This window comes from Leptodactylus fuscus, chromosome 7 (assembly GCF_031893055.1).
Source record: "Leptodactylus fuscus isolate aLepFus1 chromosome 7, aLepFus1.hap2, whole genome shotgun sequence".
NCBI lineage: Eukaryota > Metazoa > Chordata > Amphibia > Anura > Leptodactylidae > Leptodactylus > Leptodactylus fuscus.
The window spans coordinates 154,025,616-154,041,329 of NC_134271.1; the positions used below are offsets into that span (position 1 = coordinate 154,025,616).

A 15,714-nucleotide genomic window follows, 5' to 3' on the forward strand; every position below is an offset into this window, starting at 1 on the left:
CGGGGAGACGAGGTACACCGGGCCAGTTTGGGAAGCAGTCCCAGCCTCAACTACATTCACCCAGTGTGCCGTCAGTGAAATGTAGCGTCCCTGTCCGCATGCACTTGTCCACGCGTCGGTGGTCAAGTGGACCTTTGTGCAAAGCGCGGAACTAAGGGCCCGCCTGATGTTGAGTGACACGTGCTGGTGCAAGGCGGGGACGGCACACCGGGAGAAGTAGTGACGGCTAGGGACGGCATAGCGAGGTGCCGCAGTTGCCATCAGGTCCAGGAAGGCGGGAGTTTCAACAAGCCGGAACGCCAACATCTCCTGGGCCAGCAGTTTAGCGATGTTGGCGTTCAAGGCTTGCGCGTGTGGGTGGTTAGCAGTGTATTTCTGCCGCCGCTCCAATGTCTGAGAGATGGTGGGTTGTTGTAAAGAAACGCCTGATGGTGCCTTTGATGGTGCAGGAGAAGGAGATAAGACAGGACCAGGGGAGGATGAGGTAGAAGTCAACAAAGTGGCGGAGGCAGATGAAGTGGTGTCCTGGCTCGTCCTCTGGAGTGCATCGCCAGCACAATCAGCAGTGGCAGTGGCAGAGGCAGTGGCAGTGGCGTGAACGGCAGGCGGCCTTTGTCCTGCCGTTGCTGCCTGCCACTGATTCCAGTGCTTGGATTCCAAATGACGGCGCATTGAAGTGGTGGACAGGTTGCTCTTCTCAGAGCCCCTAATCAATTTCGAGAGGCAAATTGTGCAGACAACACTATATCTGTCCTCGGCGCATTCCTTGAAAAAACTCCACACCTTCGAGAAACGTGCCCTCGAGGTGGGAGTTTTTCGGGGCTGGGTACGAACTGGAACATCTTGGGAGATTCCGGGTGTGGCCTGGCTTCGCCTAAGCTGCTGACCTCTGCCTCTGCCTCTAGCTACCCTTTTTGGTGCTGCACCTGCCTCAACATCCACACTACTTTCCCCGCTTGACATCCCCCCTGTCCAGGTCGGGTCAGTGTCCTCATCATCCACCACTTCCTCTTCCAACTCCTGTCTCATCTCCTCCTCCCGCACAATGCGCCGGTCAACTGGATGCCCTGACGGCAACTGCGTCACATCATCGTCGATGAGGGTGGGTTGCTGGTCATCCACCACCAAATCGAACGGAGATGGAGGAGACTCTAGTGTTTGAGCATCTGGACACAGATGCTCCTCTGTTAGGTTCGTGGAATCGTGACGTGGAGAGGCAGGTTGAGGGACAATGAAAGGAGCGGAGAACAGCTCTGGGGAGCAGGGACAGTTTGGGTTATTGTTCTGTAAAGCTTCGGAATTTTGGGAGGAAGGAAGACAAGACTGTTGGGTAATAGGAGGAGAGGAGGCAGAGTCTGACTGGCTGCTGGACAATGTGCTGTAAGCGTTCTCTGACAGCCATTGCAAGACCTGTTCCTGGTTCTCGGGCCTACTAAGGTTTGTACCCTGCAGTTTAGTTAATGTGGCAAGCAACCCTGGCACTGTGGAGTGGCGCAATGCTTGCTGCCCCACAGGAGTAGGCACGGGACGCCCTGTGGCTTCACTGCTACCTTGCTCCCCAGAACCATTCCCCCGACCTCGCCCACGGCCTCGTCCACGTCCCTTTCCGGGAGCCTTGCGCATTTTGAATTCCTAGTTAGAAATTGGCACTGTATACCAGTAGTAAAAATTGTGGGTGCACGTAACCCCAATATATTCTTTGAATTCCCAGTCAGACACTGGCACTATATGGCAGTAGCAAGAAATGAGGGTATTTGTATTCCCAATATACTCTTTGAATTCCCAGTCAGACAATGACACTGTATACCAGTAGTAAAAATTGTGGGTGCACGTAACCCCAATATATTCTTTGAATTACCAGTCAGAAACTGGCACTATATGGCAGTAGCAAGAAATGAGGGTATTTGTATTCCCAATATATTCTTTGAATTCCCAGTCAGACAATGGCACTGTATACCAGTAGTAAAAATTGTGGGTGTATATAGCCCCAATTCTATTGCTAGGGGACTTGCAGGGTATTTCTGGGGTGAAGGTGGGGGGGCACACCGTTGGAACGGGTATCGGGGTATATATCGGGTATACGGGAATACACTGACAGTGTATTCCATTCAGGATCCTGGGAAAGCTGGGTTGCGGCGATTGAGCCCGTCAGTGCCACGTTACACTGACAAGCTTCTCCCTGGAATTTAGCTCTTACAAGAGCTGTTGGTTGTCTTCTCCTTCCTATCCTAGCCTGTCCCTGCCTACCCAGAATCTAAGCCCTAGCTAGCTGGACGGAAACCTCCGTCCTCGGTGAATTGCAAGCTCAGAATGACGCGAACCTGGGCGGCGCTGTTCTTTTAAATTAGAGGTCACATGTTTTCGGCAGCCAATGGGTTTTGCCTACTTTTCTCAACGTCACCGGTGTCGTAGTTCCTGTCCCACCTACCCTGCGCTGTTATTGGAGCAAAAAAGGCGCCAGGGAAGGTGGGAGGGGAATCGAGTAATGGCGCACTTTACCACGCGGTGTTCGATTCGATTCGAACATGCCGAACAGCCTAATATCCGATCGAACATGAGTTCGATAGAACACTGTTCGCTCATCTCTATTTCCTAGTGATCTTCAGTATAATCCCTGGAGGTCCAGTTTTCCTATGGTCTTCAGTTTCCTGGTGATCTTCAATATAATCCCTGGTGGTTTCCTAGTGATCTGGAGTATAGTCCATGGTGGTCCAGTTGGATGATCTCCAGTTTAATGGTTGATCTGTAGTATAATTCCTGGTGGTCCAGTGATCTGATGGCCTCCAGTTTCCTGATGATCTGGCGTATTATCTCTGGTGATCCAGTCTGATGATCTCCAGTTTTCTGGTTGATCTGGAGTATAATCCCTGGTGCTTCATTGGTCTGATAGTCTACAGTTTCTTGATGATCTTCAGTATAATCCCTGGTGGTCCAGCAGTCTGAAGATCTCATGTTTCCTAGTGATGTTCAGTATAATCCCTGGTGGTCCAGTTGTCCTATAGTCTTCAGTTTCCTAATGATCTTCAGTATAATCCCTGGTGGTCCAGTAGTCTGATCAGTGGATCGGTCGCTGGTGGCCTCCTAAGATCATTGACTTCTCATACATACGGTTGGAGCATACATGAAGTGGATGTATGTACCGTAGATACAATAGTGAATATTTCACGAGGCTGCGTGTGACTAATGTTTCCTGTAATTGCCGGATGTGAAGGTAAAGGATGGGAATCTGACTGTGAATGACACCCGTTCCTGGCAGTCATCGATTTACTGGTGACTACTAAGCCCCCGGCCTTGTCATGAGCAGTAAATGCAGCGATCTCCTCTCATGTCTCACCACTAATCTGATCATCCATGATCTCACAGTGCCACGTGAGAGGAGACGGGAGGCAGATTCGAAGAACCCCTCGAACTACACAGAAGTCAACATCGCAGTCCCAAGAATATGTCACGTGGACTGACTGCAGTGACATGGTCTACTCAAGGGTGGAGGGTTCACTAATATAAGGGAGTCACAAGACACTAAAATAGTGAGAAGCAAAACTCTAATATAGTGAGCCACGAGACACTAATATAGTAAGCCATAACATACTAATATAGTGAGCCACGAGACAGTAATATAGTGAGCCACAAGACAATAATATAGTGAGCCATAAGACAGTAATATAGTGAGCCATAAGACAGTAATATAGTGAGCCACAAGACAGTAATATAGTGAGCCACAAGACACTAATATAGTGAGCCACAAGACACTAATATAGTGAGCCCCGAGACAATAATATAGTGAGCCACAAGACAGTAATATAGTGAGCCATAAGACAGTAATATAGTGAGCCACAAGACACTAATATAGTGAGCCACAAGACACTAATATAGTGAGCCACAAGACACTAATATAGTGAGCCATAAGACAGTAATATAGTGAGCCACAAGACACTAATATAGGGAGCCACAAGACACTAATATAGTGAGCCACAAGAAACTAATATAGTGAGCCACAAGACACTAATATAGTGAGCCATAAGACACTAATATAGTGAGCCATAAGACACTAATATAGTGAGCCATAAGATACTAATATAGTGAGCCACAAGAAACTAATATAGTGAGCCATAAGACACTAATATAGTGAGCCATAAGACACTAATATAGTGAGCCACAAGACACTAATATAGTGAGCCATAAGACACTAATATAGTGAGCCATAAGACACTAATATAGTGAGCCATAAGACACTAATATAGTGAGCCATAAGATACTAATATAGTGAGCCACAAGAAACTAATATAGTGAGCCATAAGACACTAATATAGTGAGCCATAAGACACTAATATAGTGAGCCATAAGACACTAATATAGTGAGCCATAAGACACTAATATAGTGAGCCATAAGACACTAATATAGTGAGCCACAAGACACTAATATAGTGAGCCACAAGACACTAATATAGTGAGCCACAAGACACTAATATAGTGAGCCACAAGACACTAATATAGTGAGCCATAAGACACTAATATAGTGAGCCATAAGACACTAATATAGTGAGCCATAAGATACTAATATAGTGAGCCATAAGATACTAATATAGTGAGCCACAAGACACTAATATAGTGAGCCACAAGACACTAATATAGTGAGCCACAAGACACTAATATAGTGAGCCACAAGACACTAATATAGTGAGCCACAAGACACTAATATAGTGAGCCACAAGACACTAATATAGTGAGCCACAAGACACTAATATAGTGAGCCACAAGACACTAATATAGTGAGCCACAAGACACTAATATAGTGAGCCATAAGACACTAATATAGTGAGCCATAAGACACTAATATAGTGAGCCATAAGACACTAATATAGTGAGCCACAAGACACTAATATAGTGAGCCACAAGACACTAATATAGTGAGCCACAAGACACTAATATAGTGAGCCATAAGACACTAATATAGTGAGCCATAAGACACTAATATAGTGAGCCACAAGAAACTAATATAGTGAGCCATAAGACACTAATATAGTGAGCCATAACATACTAATATAGTGAGCCACGAGACAGTAATATAGTGAGCCACAAGACACTAATATAGTGAGCCATAAGACACTAATATAGTGAGCCATAAGACACTAATATAGTGAGCCACAAGACACTAATATAGTGAGCCACAAGACACTAATATAGTGAGCCACAAGACACTAATATAGTGAGCCATAAGACACTAATATAGTGAGCCATAAGACACTAATATAGTGAGCCACAAGAAACTAATATAGTGAGCCATAAGACACTAATATAGTGAGCCATAAGACACTAATATAGTGAGCCACAAGACACTAATATAGTGAGCCACAAGACACTAATATAGTGAGCCACAAGACACTAATATAGTGAGCCACAAGACACTAATATAGTGAGCCACAAGACACTAATATAGTGAGCCATAAGACACTAATATAGTGAGCCATAAGATACTAATATAGTGAGCCATAAGACACTAATATAGTGAGCCACAAGACACTAATATAGTGAGCCACAAGACACTAATATAGTGAGCCACAAGACACTAATATAGTGAGCCACAAGACACTAATATAGTGAGCCACAAGACACTAATATAGTGAGCCACAAGACACTAATATAGTGAGCCACAAGACACTAATATAGTGAGCCATAAGACACTAATATAGTGAGCCATAAGACACTAATATAGTGAGCCATAAGACACTAATATAGTGAGCCATAAGACACTAATATAGTGAGCCACAAGACACTAATATAGTGAGCCACAAGACACTAATATAGTGAGCCACAAGACACTAATATAGTGAGCCACAAGACACTAATATAGTGAGCCACAAGACACTAATATAGTGAGCCATAAGACACTAATATAGTGAGCCACAAGACACTAATATAGTGAGCCACAAGACACTAATATAGTGAGCCATAAGACACTAATATAGTGAGCCATAAGACACTAATATAGTGAGCCATAAGACACTAATATAGTGAGCCATAAGACACTAATATAGTGAGCCATAAGACACTAATATAGTGAGCCACAAGAAACTAATATAGTGAGCCATAAGACACTAATATTGTGAGCCATAAGACACTAATATAGTGAGCCATAACACACTAATATAGTGAGCCACAAGACACTAATATAGTGAGCCATAAGACACTAATATAGTGAGCCATAAGACACTAATATAGTGAGCCATAAGATACTAATATAGTGAGACACAAGACACTAATATAGTGAGCCATAAGATACTAATATAGTGAGACACAAGAAACTAATATAGTGAGCCATAAGATACTAATATAGTGAGACACGACACTAATATAGTGAGACACAAGACACTAATATAGTGAGCCATAAGACACTAATATAGTGAGCCATAAGACACTAATATAGTGAGCCATAAGACACTAATATAGTGAGCCACAAGATACTAATATAGTGAGCCATAAGACACTAATATAGTGAGCCATAAGACACTAATATAGTGAGCCACAAGACACTAATATAGTGAGCCATAAGACACTAATATAGTGAGACACAAGACACTAATATAGTGAGCCACGACACAGTAAAATAGTGAAACTCAAGATACTAATGTAATGAGCCTAATCACAGTTCACCCCTAATATGTCGTTTTCTTTGGTTCTCGTTTGCACTTTGCACTAAGAGTCTCTGCGCTCCATTTCCATAATGTGTACTGGACTCTAAACATTGACCCCCAGCTCTCTGAGTCCATACAGTATTACCTCCCATGAAGGAGGGCGGCCGGCGCTCAAGTCAACCATGGACAGAGCCAAATTCCTGGCAGCTTAAATATTGACCAAGAGTTTACATGGAAAACTACAAAGAGCGCTGCGGGAGGGGAGGAGGGAGCTGTATATACTGACACAGGGAGCAGGAGAGGAAGAGTGTACATGTGTGACTATAAGTGACGGGACAGTGACATCACAGGAAATGTGTTATACTGTAGCCAAGATGGATAGGCTGTATTCTCAGTGATGTCACCGCTCTCTAGTATATGGATAGGCTGTATTCTCAGTGATGTCACCGCTCTCTAGTATACGGATAGGCTGTATTCTCAGTGATGTCACCGCTCTCTAGTATACGGATAGGCTGTATTCTCAGTGATGTCACCGCTCTCTAGTATACGGATAGGCTGTATTCTCAGTGATGTCACTGCTCTCTAGTATATGGATAGGCTGTATTCTCAGTGATGTCACCGCTCTCTAGTATATGGATAGGCTGTATCCTCAGTGATGTCACCGCTCTCTAGTATACGGATAGGCTGTATTCTCAGTGATGTCACCGCTCTCTAGTATATAGATAGGCTGTATTCTCAGTGATGTCACTGCTCTCTAGTATACAGATAGGCTGTATTCTCAGTGATGTCACTGCTCTCTAGTATACGGATCGGCTGTATTCTCAGTGATGTCACCGCTCTCTAGTATACGGATAGGCTGTATTCTCAGTGATGTCACTGCTCTCTAGTATATGGATAGGCTGTATTCTCAGTGATGTCACCGCTCTCTAGTATATGGATAGGCTGTATTCTCAGTGATGTCACCGCTCTCTAGTATACGGATACTATAGTGAAGTATAGAGCAGATGGATCAGGTCAGTGGCCATCAGCACAGTGGTACCAGTAATGGCAGCCATATTGGTTGTCGCCCAGCTTTCCCAGTCCTGTCCTGCACTTGTGACTATACGCTCATGTACAGGTCACACCCCGGCCGGCTCTGCGCGCTGTATACAATGACTGAGTACACGGACTGTATTGTGAGGACCATCTGACATAAGTGGCGGCGGCTGCTCAGTAGGCGGTCGCTGTGTGTCGGCCATGTGCTGCCATTCACCAGCGCCATTGTCAGCTCCTCCATCCTGACCTACTTACATGATGATGTGCGGCGCAGAGGGAGCGTCCTGTAGTGTATCACCGATCACCTCACATAATACCGTGTCTATATATATACAGTATATAGATATATACAGCCACATGTCCCCTCCCCCGCTATTTCCTCCGATCAATTCTTCAAATGGATTTTTCAGAGATTAATAGATTTCTAAATATAAATCACATCGACCGAGAACACAAACCCAACGTCACAGCGGACCCAGGGCAGCGTATGGGTGTAGGACTGGATGTATCTGTAGGTGTAATAGTCTGCGGGATAGATCACTATGTGTCAGGAGGTAGAGGACAGAGCGATGTTCTGCAGAGAGGTCAGTGATGTAATAGTCTGCAGGATAGATCACTAGGTATCAGGAGGTGCGATGTTCTGCAGATGTGTAGAGAGGTCAGAGGTGTAATAGTCTGCAGGATAGATCACTATGTATCAGGAGGTAGAGGACAGAGCGATGTTCTGCAGATGTGTTCAGAGGTCAGTGGTGTAATAGTCTGCAGGATAGATCACTATGTATCAGGAGGTAGAGAGGACAGAGCGATGTTCTGCAGATTGGTAGAGAGGTCAGTGGTGTAATAGTCTGCAGGATAGATCACTATGTGTCAGGAGGTAGAGGACAGAGCGATGTTCTGCAGATTGGTAGAGAGGTCAGTGGTGTAATAGTCTGCAGGATATATCACTACGTATTGGAGGTAGAGAGGACAGAGTGATGTTCTGCAGATCTGAGGTCAGTGGTGTAATAATCTGCAGAACAGATCACTATGTACCAGAAGGTAGAGAGGATAGAGCGATGTTCTGCAGATGTGCAGAGAGGTGGTGTAATAGTCTGCAGGATATATCACTATGTATAGGAGGTAGTGAGGACAGAGCGATGTTCTGCAGATGTGTAGAGAGGTCAGTGGTGTAATAGTCTGCAGGATAGATCACTATGTATAGGAGGTAGTGAGGACAGAGCGATGTTCTGCAGATGTGCAGAGAGGTGGTGTAATAGTCTGCAGGATATATCACTATGTATCAGAGAGGACAGAGCGATGTTCTGCAGATGTGTACAGAGGTCAGTGGTGTAATAGTCTGCAGGATAGATCACTATGTATGTGTCATGGAGTAGACGTCGGCGCTGCGGCTCCCATGATGCAGTGCGGCCTTAGCCATCACTATATAGGGGCTCCTCGCCTTGTCGTGGTCGCGGGGGGCGGGGCTTTAGGACGTCCATCAGGTTGGTTTGGGAATTTTCCGACTCCTCGGCAGTGATGGCCGCCGGCGGTGACTTCTGGACTTTTCCATGACTGAGGTGATAATTGCGGCAGGAAGGATTAGGCGGCTTTCATTTCCTCGGGTTATTGGCGGCTCGGATACAGCAGCACATAATGAGATACAACATTACCTGTCCTCTACCGTATTGGCCGCGCAGACAGAGATTAACACCTTGTGCTCTGTCAGGAAGAAGCTACCACCGGCAGCCATTTTGGACGCCTCATGCGTCTGGTCACGTGGTCACAGATGCTGCGTACGAGCGTGAGAAAGCGAAGCAACAACCTGTACGGGCGCCGTAAGAGCGACCATCACTCCCATAGCACCGAACCGGCTGATAACAGGGAGCAATAGATGGTAATCGCCTACATGTGGAGCGCCCCTTTAAGGCACACGCCAGGTTCTTTAAATGCCGCCTTTTCCCAGAAGCCGCGGTTCCTTCTGTCTGTGAGTCAGGTCAATGGTGCTGAGTGCAATGTCAGGAGCCGCGCTAGTACCGGTAATGGACTCCCACAATGCCGCGGGGCACACTTCATCCCAAATGTGTTTGTGTGAAGGAGCGGCGGCCATGACATGTCCCAAACATTGTGCGAGCTCTCATCTAGGGTAATGCATTAGGAAATAGAATACTGACCCCAATGTTTCCTTAAAGGACACGTCCATCTTATGTGAGCCAGAAACAATAAGACTGAGAAATTATCCGGTATTTTTACTGGGTGACTTAAAGGGCCCCGATCACCCGGATACACCCTAAGGTGCCCGAGCACACCGAGCAAGCCATGGTACCCAATGTCCTACCAAAGTGGGAAGAGCACTTGGTATAGGCTCCTCCCCCTCCTTTGTATAAACTCCTCCCCTTCCTGTCACCTATGTTAATCTATCACAGAGGCTCCTCTTAAATAGCCTATCACCGTGATGGCGAACCTATGGCACGCATAGCCCTCTCTACTGGCACACGCGCTATCACCCAGATCGCTCACCAACGGGGAATCTGGTACAGCATTTAATACTGTGTGGGGAGGGGGCTACTGTGGAGCATTTAATACTGTGTGGTGAGGGGGCTACTGTGGAGCATTTAATACTGTGTGGGGAGGGGGCTACTGTGCAGCATTTAATACTGTGTGGGGAGGGGGCTACTGTGGAGCATTTAATACTGTGTGGGGAGGGGGAACTACTGTGGAGCATTTAATACTGTGTGGGGAGGGGGCTACTGTGCAGCATTTAATACTGTGTGGTGAGGGGGGCTACTGTGGAGCATTTAATACTGTGTGGGGAGGGGGCTACTGTGCAGCATTTAATACTGTGTGGGGAGGGGGCTACTGTGGAGCATTTAATACTGTGTGGGGGGCTACTGTGGAGCATTTAATACTGTGTGGGGGGCTACTGTGGAGCATTTAATACTGTGTGGGGGGATACTGTGGAGCATTTAATACTGTGTGGGGAGGGGGCTACTGTGGAGCATTTAATACTGTGTGGGGAGGGGGCTACTGTGGAGCATTTAATACTGTGTGGGGAGGGGAGGGCTACTGTGGAGCATTTAATACTGTGTGGGGAGGGGGCTACTGTGGAGCATTTAATACTGTGTGGGGAGGGGGCTACTGTGGAGCATTTAATACTGTGTGGTGAGGGGGCTACTGTGGAGCATTTAATACTGTGTGGGGAGGGGGCTACTGTGGAGCATTTAATACTGTGTGGGGAGGGGGGCTACTGTGGAGCATTTAATACTGTGTGGGGAGGGGGGCTACTGTGGAGCATTTAATACTGTGTGGGGAGGGGGCTACTGTGGAGCATTTAATATTGTGTGGTGAGGGGGCTACTGTGGAGCATTTAATACTGTGTGGGGAGGGGGCTACTGTGGAGCATTTAATATTGTGTGGTGAGGGGGCTACTGTGCATTATTTAATACTGTGTGGTGAGGGGGCTACTGTGCATCATTTAATACTGTGTGGTGAGGGGGCTACTGTGGAGCATTTAATACTGTGTGGAGAGGGGGATATTGTGCAGCATTTAATACTGTGTGGTGAGGGGGCTACTGTGCAGCATTTAATACTGTGTGGGGAGGGGGCTACTGTGGAGCATTTATCACTGTGTGGGGAGGGGGATACTGTGGAGCATTTAATATTGTGTGGTGAGGGGGCTACTGTGGAGCATTTAATACTGTGTGGAGAGGGGGATAATGTGGAGCATTTAATACTGTGTGGTGAGGGGGCTACTGTGGAGCATTTAATACTGTGTGGAGAGGGGGATATTGTGCAGCATTTAATACTGTGTGGTGAGGGGGCTACTGTGCAGCATTTAATACTGTGTGGGGAGGGGGCTACTGTGGAGCATTTATCACTGTGTGGGGAGGGGGATACTGTGGAGCATTTAATATTGTGTGGTGAGGGGGCTACTGTGGAGCATTTAATACTGTGTGGAGAGGGGGATAATGTGGAGCATTTAATACTGTGTGGTGAGGGGGCTACTGTGGAGCATTTAATACTGTGTGGAGAGGGGGATATTGTGCAGCATTTAATACTGTGTGGTGAGGGGGCTACTGTGCAGCATTTAATACTGTGTGGGGAGGGGGCTACTGTGGAGCATTTATCACTGTGTGGGGAGGGGGATACTGTGGAGCATTTAATATTGTGTGGTGAGGGGGCTACTGTGGAGCATTTAATACTGTGTGGAGAGGGGGATAATGTGGAGCATTTATTACTGTGTGGTGAGGGGGATACTGTGCAGCATTTAATACTGTGTGGAGAGGGGGATATTGTGCAGCATTTAATACTGTGTGGTGAGGGGGCTACTGTGCACCATTTAATACTGTGTGGGGAAGGGGCTACTGTGGAGCATTTATCACTGTGTGGGGAGGGGGATACTGTGGAACATTTAATATTGTGTGGTGAGGGGGCTACTGTGGAGCATTTAATACTGTGTGGAGAGGGGGATAATGTGGAGCATTTAATACTGTGTGGTGAGGGGGATACTGTGCATCATTTAATACTGTGTGGGGAGGGGGCTACTGTGGAGCATTTAGTACTGTGTGGGGAGGGGGATACTGTGGAGCATTTAATATTGTGTGGTGAGGGGGCTACTGTGGAGCATTTAATACTGTCTGGTGAGGGGGCTACTGTGCAGCATTTAATACTGTGTGGTGAGGGGGCTACTGTGCAGCATTTAATACTGTGTGGTGAGGGGGCTACTGTGCAGCATTTAATACTGTGTGGTGAGGGGGCTACTGTGCATCATTTAATACTGTGTGGGGAGGGGGCTACTGTGGAGCATTTAATATTGTGTGATGAGGGGGCTACTGTGCAGCATTTAATACTGTGTGGTGAGGGGGCTACTGTGCAGCATTTAATACTGTGTGGTGAGGGGGCTACTGTGCATCATTTAATACTGTGTGGGGAGGGGGCTACTGTGGAGCATTTAATATTGTGTGGTGAGGGGGCTACTGTGCATCATTTAATACTGTGTGGGGAGGGGGCTACTGTGCATCATTTAATACTGTGTGGTGAAGGGGCTACTGTGCAGCATTTAATACTATGTGGTGAGGGGGCTACTGTGGAGCATTTAATACTGTGTGGTGAGGGGGCTACTGTGCAGCATTTAATACTATGTGGTGAGGGGGCTACTGTGGAGCATTTAATACTATGTGGTGAGGGGGCTACTATGGAGCATTTAATACTATGTGGTGAGGGGGCTACTATGGAGCATTTAATACTGTGTGGTGAGGGGGCTACTGTGGAGCATTTAATACTGTGTGGTGAGGGGGCTACTGTGGAGCATTTAATACTGTGTGGTGAGGGGGCTACTGTGGAGCATTTAAAACTGTGTGGTGAGGGGGCTACTGTGCAGCATTTAATACTGTGTGGTGAGGGGGATACTGTGCAGCATTTAATACTGTGTGGTGAGGGGGCTACTCTGTAGCATTTATTACTGTGTGGGGAGGGGGATACTGTGGAGCATTTAATATTGTGTGGTGAGGGGGCTACTGTGCAGCATTTAATACTATGTGGTGAGGGGGCTACTATGGAGCATTTAATACTGTGTGGTGAGGGGGCTACTGTGGAGCATTTAATACTGTGTGGGGAGGGGGCTACTGTGCAGCATTTAATACTGTGTGGGGAGGGGGATACTGTGGAGCATTTAATACTGTGTGGGGAGGGGATACTGTGGAGCATTTAATACTGTGTGGTGAGGGGGCTACTGTGCAGCATTTAATACTGTGTGGTGAGGGGGCTACTGTGCAGCATTTAATACTGTGTGGTGAGGGGGCTACTGTGCAGCATTTAATACTGTGTGGGGAGGGGGCTACTGTGGAGCATTTAATATTGTGTGATGAGGGGTCTACTGTGCAGCATTTAATACTGTGTGGTGAGGGGGCTACTGTGCAGCATTTAATACTGTGTGGTGAGGGGGCTACTGTGCAGCATTTAATACTGTGTGGGGAGGGGGCTACTGTGGAGCATTTAATATTGTGTGGTGAGGGGGCTACTGTGCATCATTTAATACTGTGTGGGGAGGGGGCTACTGTGCATCATTTAATACTGTGTGGTGAAGGGGCTACTGTGCAGCATTTAATACTATGTGGTGAGGGGGCTACTGTGGAGCATTTAATACTGTGTGGTGAGGGGGCTACTGTGCAGCATTTAATACTATGTGGTGAGGGGGCTACTGTGGAGCATTTAATACTATGTGGTGAGGGGGCTACTGTGGAGCATTTAATACTATGTGGTGAGGGGGCTACTATGGAGCATTTAATACTGTGAGGTGAGGGGGCTACTGTGGAGCCTTTAATACTGTGTGGTGAGGGGGCTACTGTGGAGCATTTAATACTGTGTGGTGAGGGGGCTACTGTGGAGCATTTAAAACTGTGTGGTGAGGGGGCTACTGTGCAGCATTTAATACTGTGTGGTGAGGGGGATACTGTGCAGCATTTAATACTGTGTGGTGAGGGGGCTACTCTGTAGCATTTATTACTGTGTGGGGAGGGGGATACTGTGGAGCATTTAATATTGTGTGGTGAGGGGGCTACTGTGCAGCATTTAATACTATGTGGTGAGGGGGCTACTATGGAGCATTTAATACTGTGTGGTGAGGGGGCTACTGTGGAGCATTTAATACTGTGTGGGGAGGGGGCTACTGTGCAGCATTTAATACTGTGTGGGGAGGGGGATACTGTGGAGCATTTAATACTGTGTGGGGAGGGGATACTGTGGAGCATTTAATACTGTGTGGTGAGGGGGCTACTGTGGAGCATTTACTACTGTGTTTTTAATACACGCGTTTGCGGACGGCGTCATGCCTTGGCTCCACCAGATACCGCACCCTTTCTGGGTGATTTGGATATGGATACTGGAGAGGACAAGAACTTCCAAATCCGTCTTTGTGTGGCGCCCCCAACCCCAGGTTGTCCCTTCCTCAAAAAGGTAAACAGGTCCCGACTGGCCGGTAGGTGGTGCTAGAAGGGGCCGAGGACGCTGCAGAAAGAGGTTTCTGTAAGTTCTTGTCCTGTCCTTATCCAGTAGTCACACGGTAGCCATCATGGCTGTCAGGAGTCAGCTTCTTGTGTCTCAGACCTGTGGTGTCGGCTTTATCGGTTGTCACCCCACCTTGCCAAAACCCGATGTATCCAAGTCGCCTTATAACCGCCATGTTTTTCTTGCAGCTGAGACAATTCTCTGACGCCATAATGGCGGCCCTGACCACCTCCAAGGAAGGAGCGAAACCGAAGGTGACCCCAAAGAAGAAGCAGCCAGAGTCTTCCTCAGGACCAGCCCCCACCAGGAGACGCCTGCTAAACTCGCCACAACGCAGCTTGTCCATCTTCAGAGTCTTCAGCCATGACAGGCGAGTCCTCGGTGATACAGGACGAGGGAGGGTCCGAGGCCTGGTCAGAAGATGTCAGAGTGTGGACGGCGCCTTCTACCCCTCTCAGATCCAGGAGGACTAGGTGTGTCTGGAGGTGACTACCAGGGTTACCGGCCACCCCGCAGTCCTGATCATGTGGCTTCATGTAGAGGGGGACATTTATAGGACCCTCTGACCATCCAGGCTTAATAACTGATGACCGATTGTTAGGATGGGCCATCGATATCAGATCGGCAGTCACCCAGCACCCCAGCGATCAGCGACATCCTCACTTACCTACCAAACACAGCGCCATACATAGTATAGTGGCTGTGCTTGGTGTTGCAGCTGAGACTCTTTCCCTGGAATGGGACTGAGCCACGTTCCTTGTGACCGGTGAATGTGACGTCATTGGTCTGCGCAGCGGTCACCTGATCTTCACGCATGTGACCAGTGTCAGACCCCATCGATCTGATATTGATGGCCTATCCTATGGACATATGTGCCAACCCTCCCAGAATATCCAGGAGGGGTGACCCCCTTATACTCTGGGAAGAGATGGCAGGTCTCTCAGCCCCCTCCATTTTGTATTTTGGGTGGGGTCAGGAGCGGAGACCCCTGGTGGTAATAATGAGGCAGGACTACAAGTGGAGCTCCCCTTTAACTGCTGATATTTGTCTATGGTGTCTACAGCGC

General features: G+C 47.4%; 1 protein-coding gene and 1 long non-coding RNA gene across 2 annotated transcripts in view; both read left to right on the forward strand.

Annotated features, from left to right (window-relative positions):
- LOC142213475 (perilipin-1-like) overlaps nucleotides 1-15,121 on the forward strand; it is a 44,585-nt gene extending 29,464 nt beyond the window's left edge. The window contains exon 7 of the mRNA XM_075281824.1: nucleotides 14,837-15,121. Within this exon, the coding sequence (XP_075137925.1) occupies nucleotides 14,837-15,121 (285 nt within the window). The remainder of the gene's footprint in view (nucleotides 1-14,836) is intronic.
- The window catches only part of LOC142214380 (uncharacterized), a 572,210-nt gene that overhangs the window by 110,954 nt on the left and 445,542 nt on the right, over nucleotides 1-15,714 (forward strand). The gene's annotated exons all lie outside the window — the stretch shown is intronic.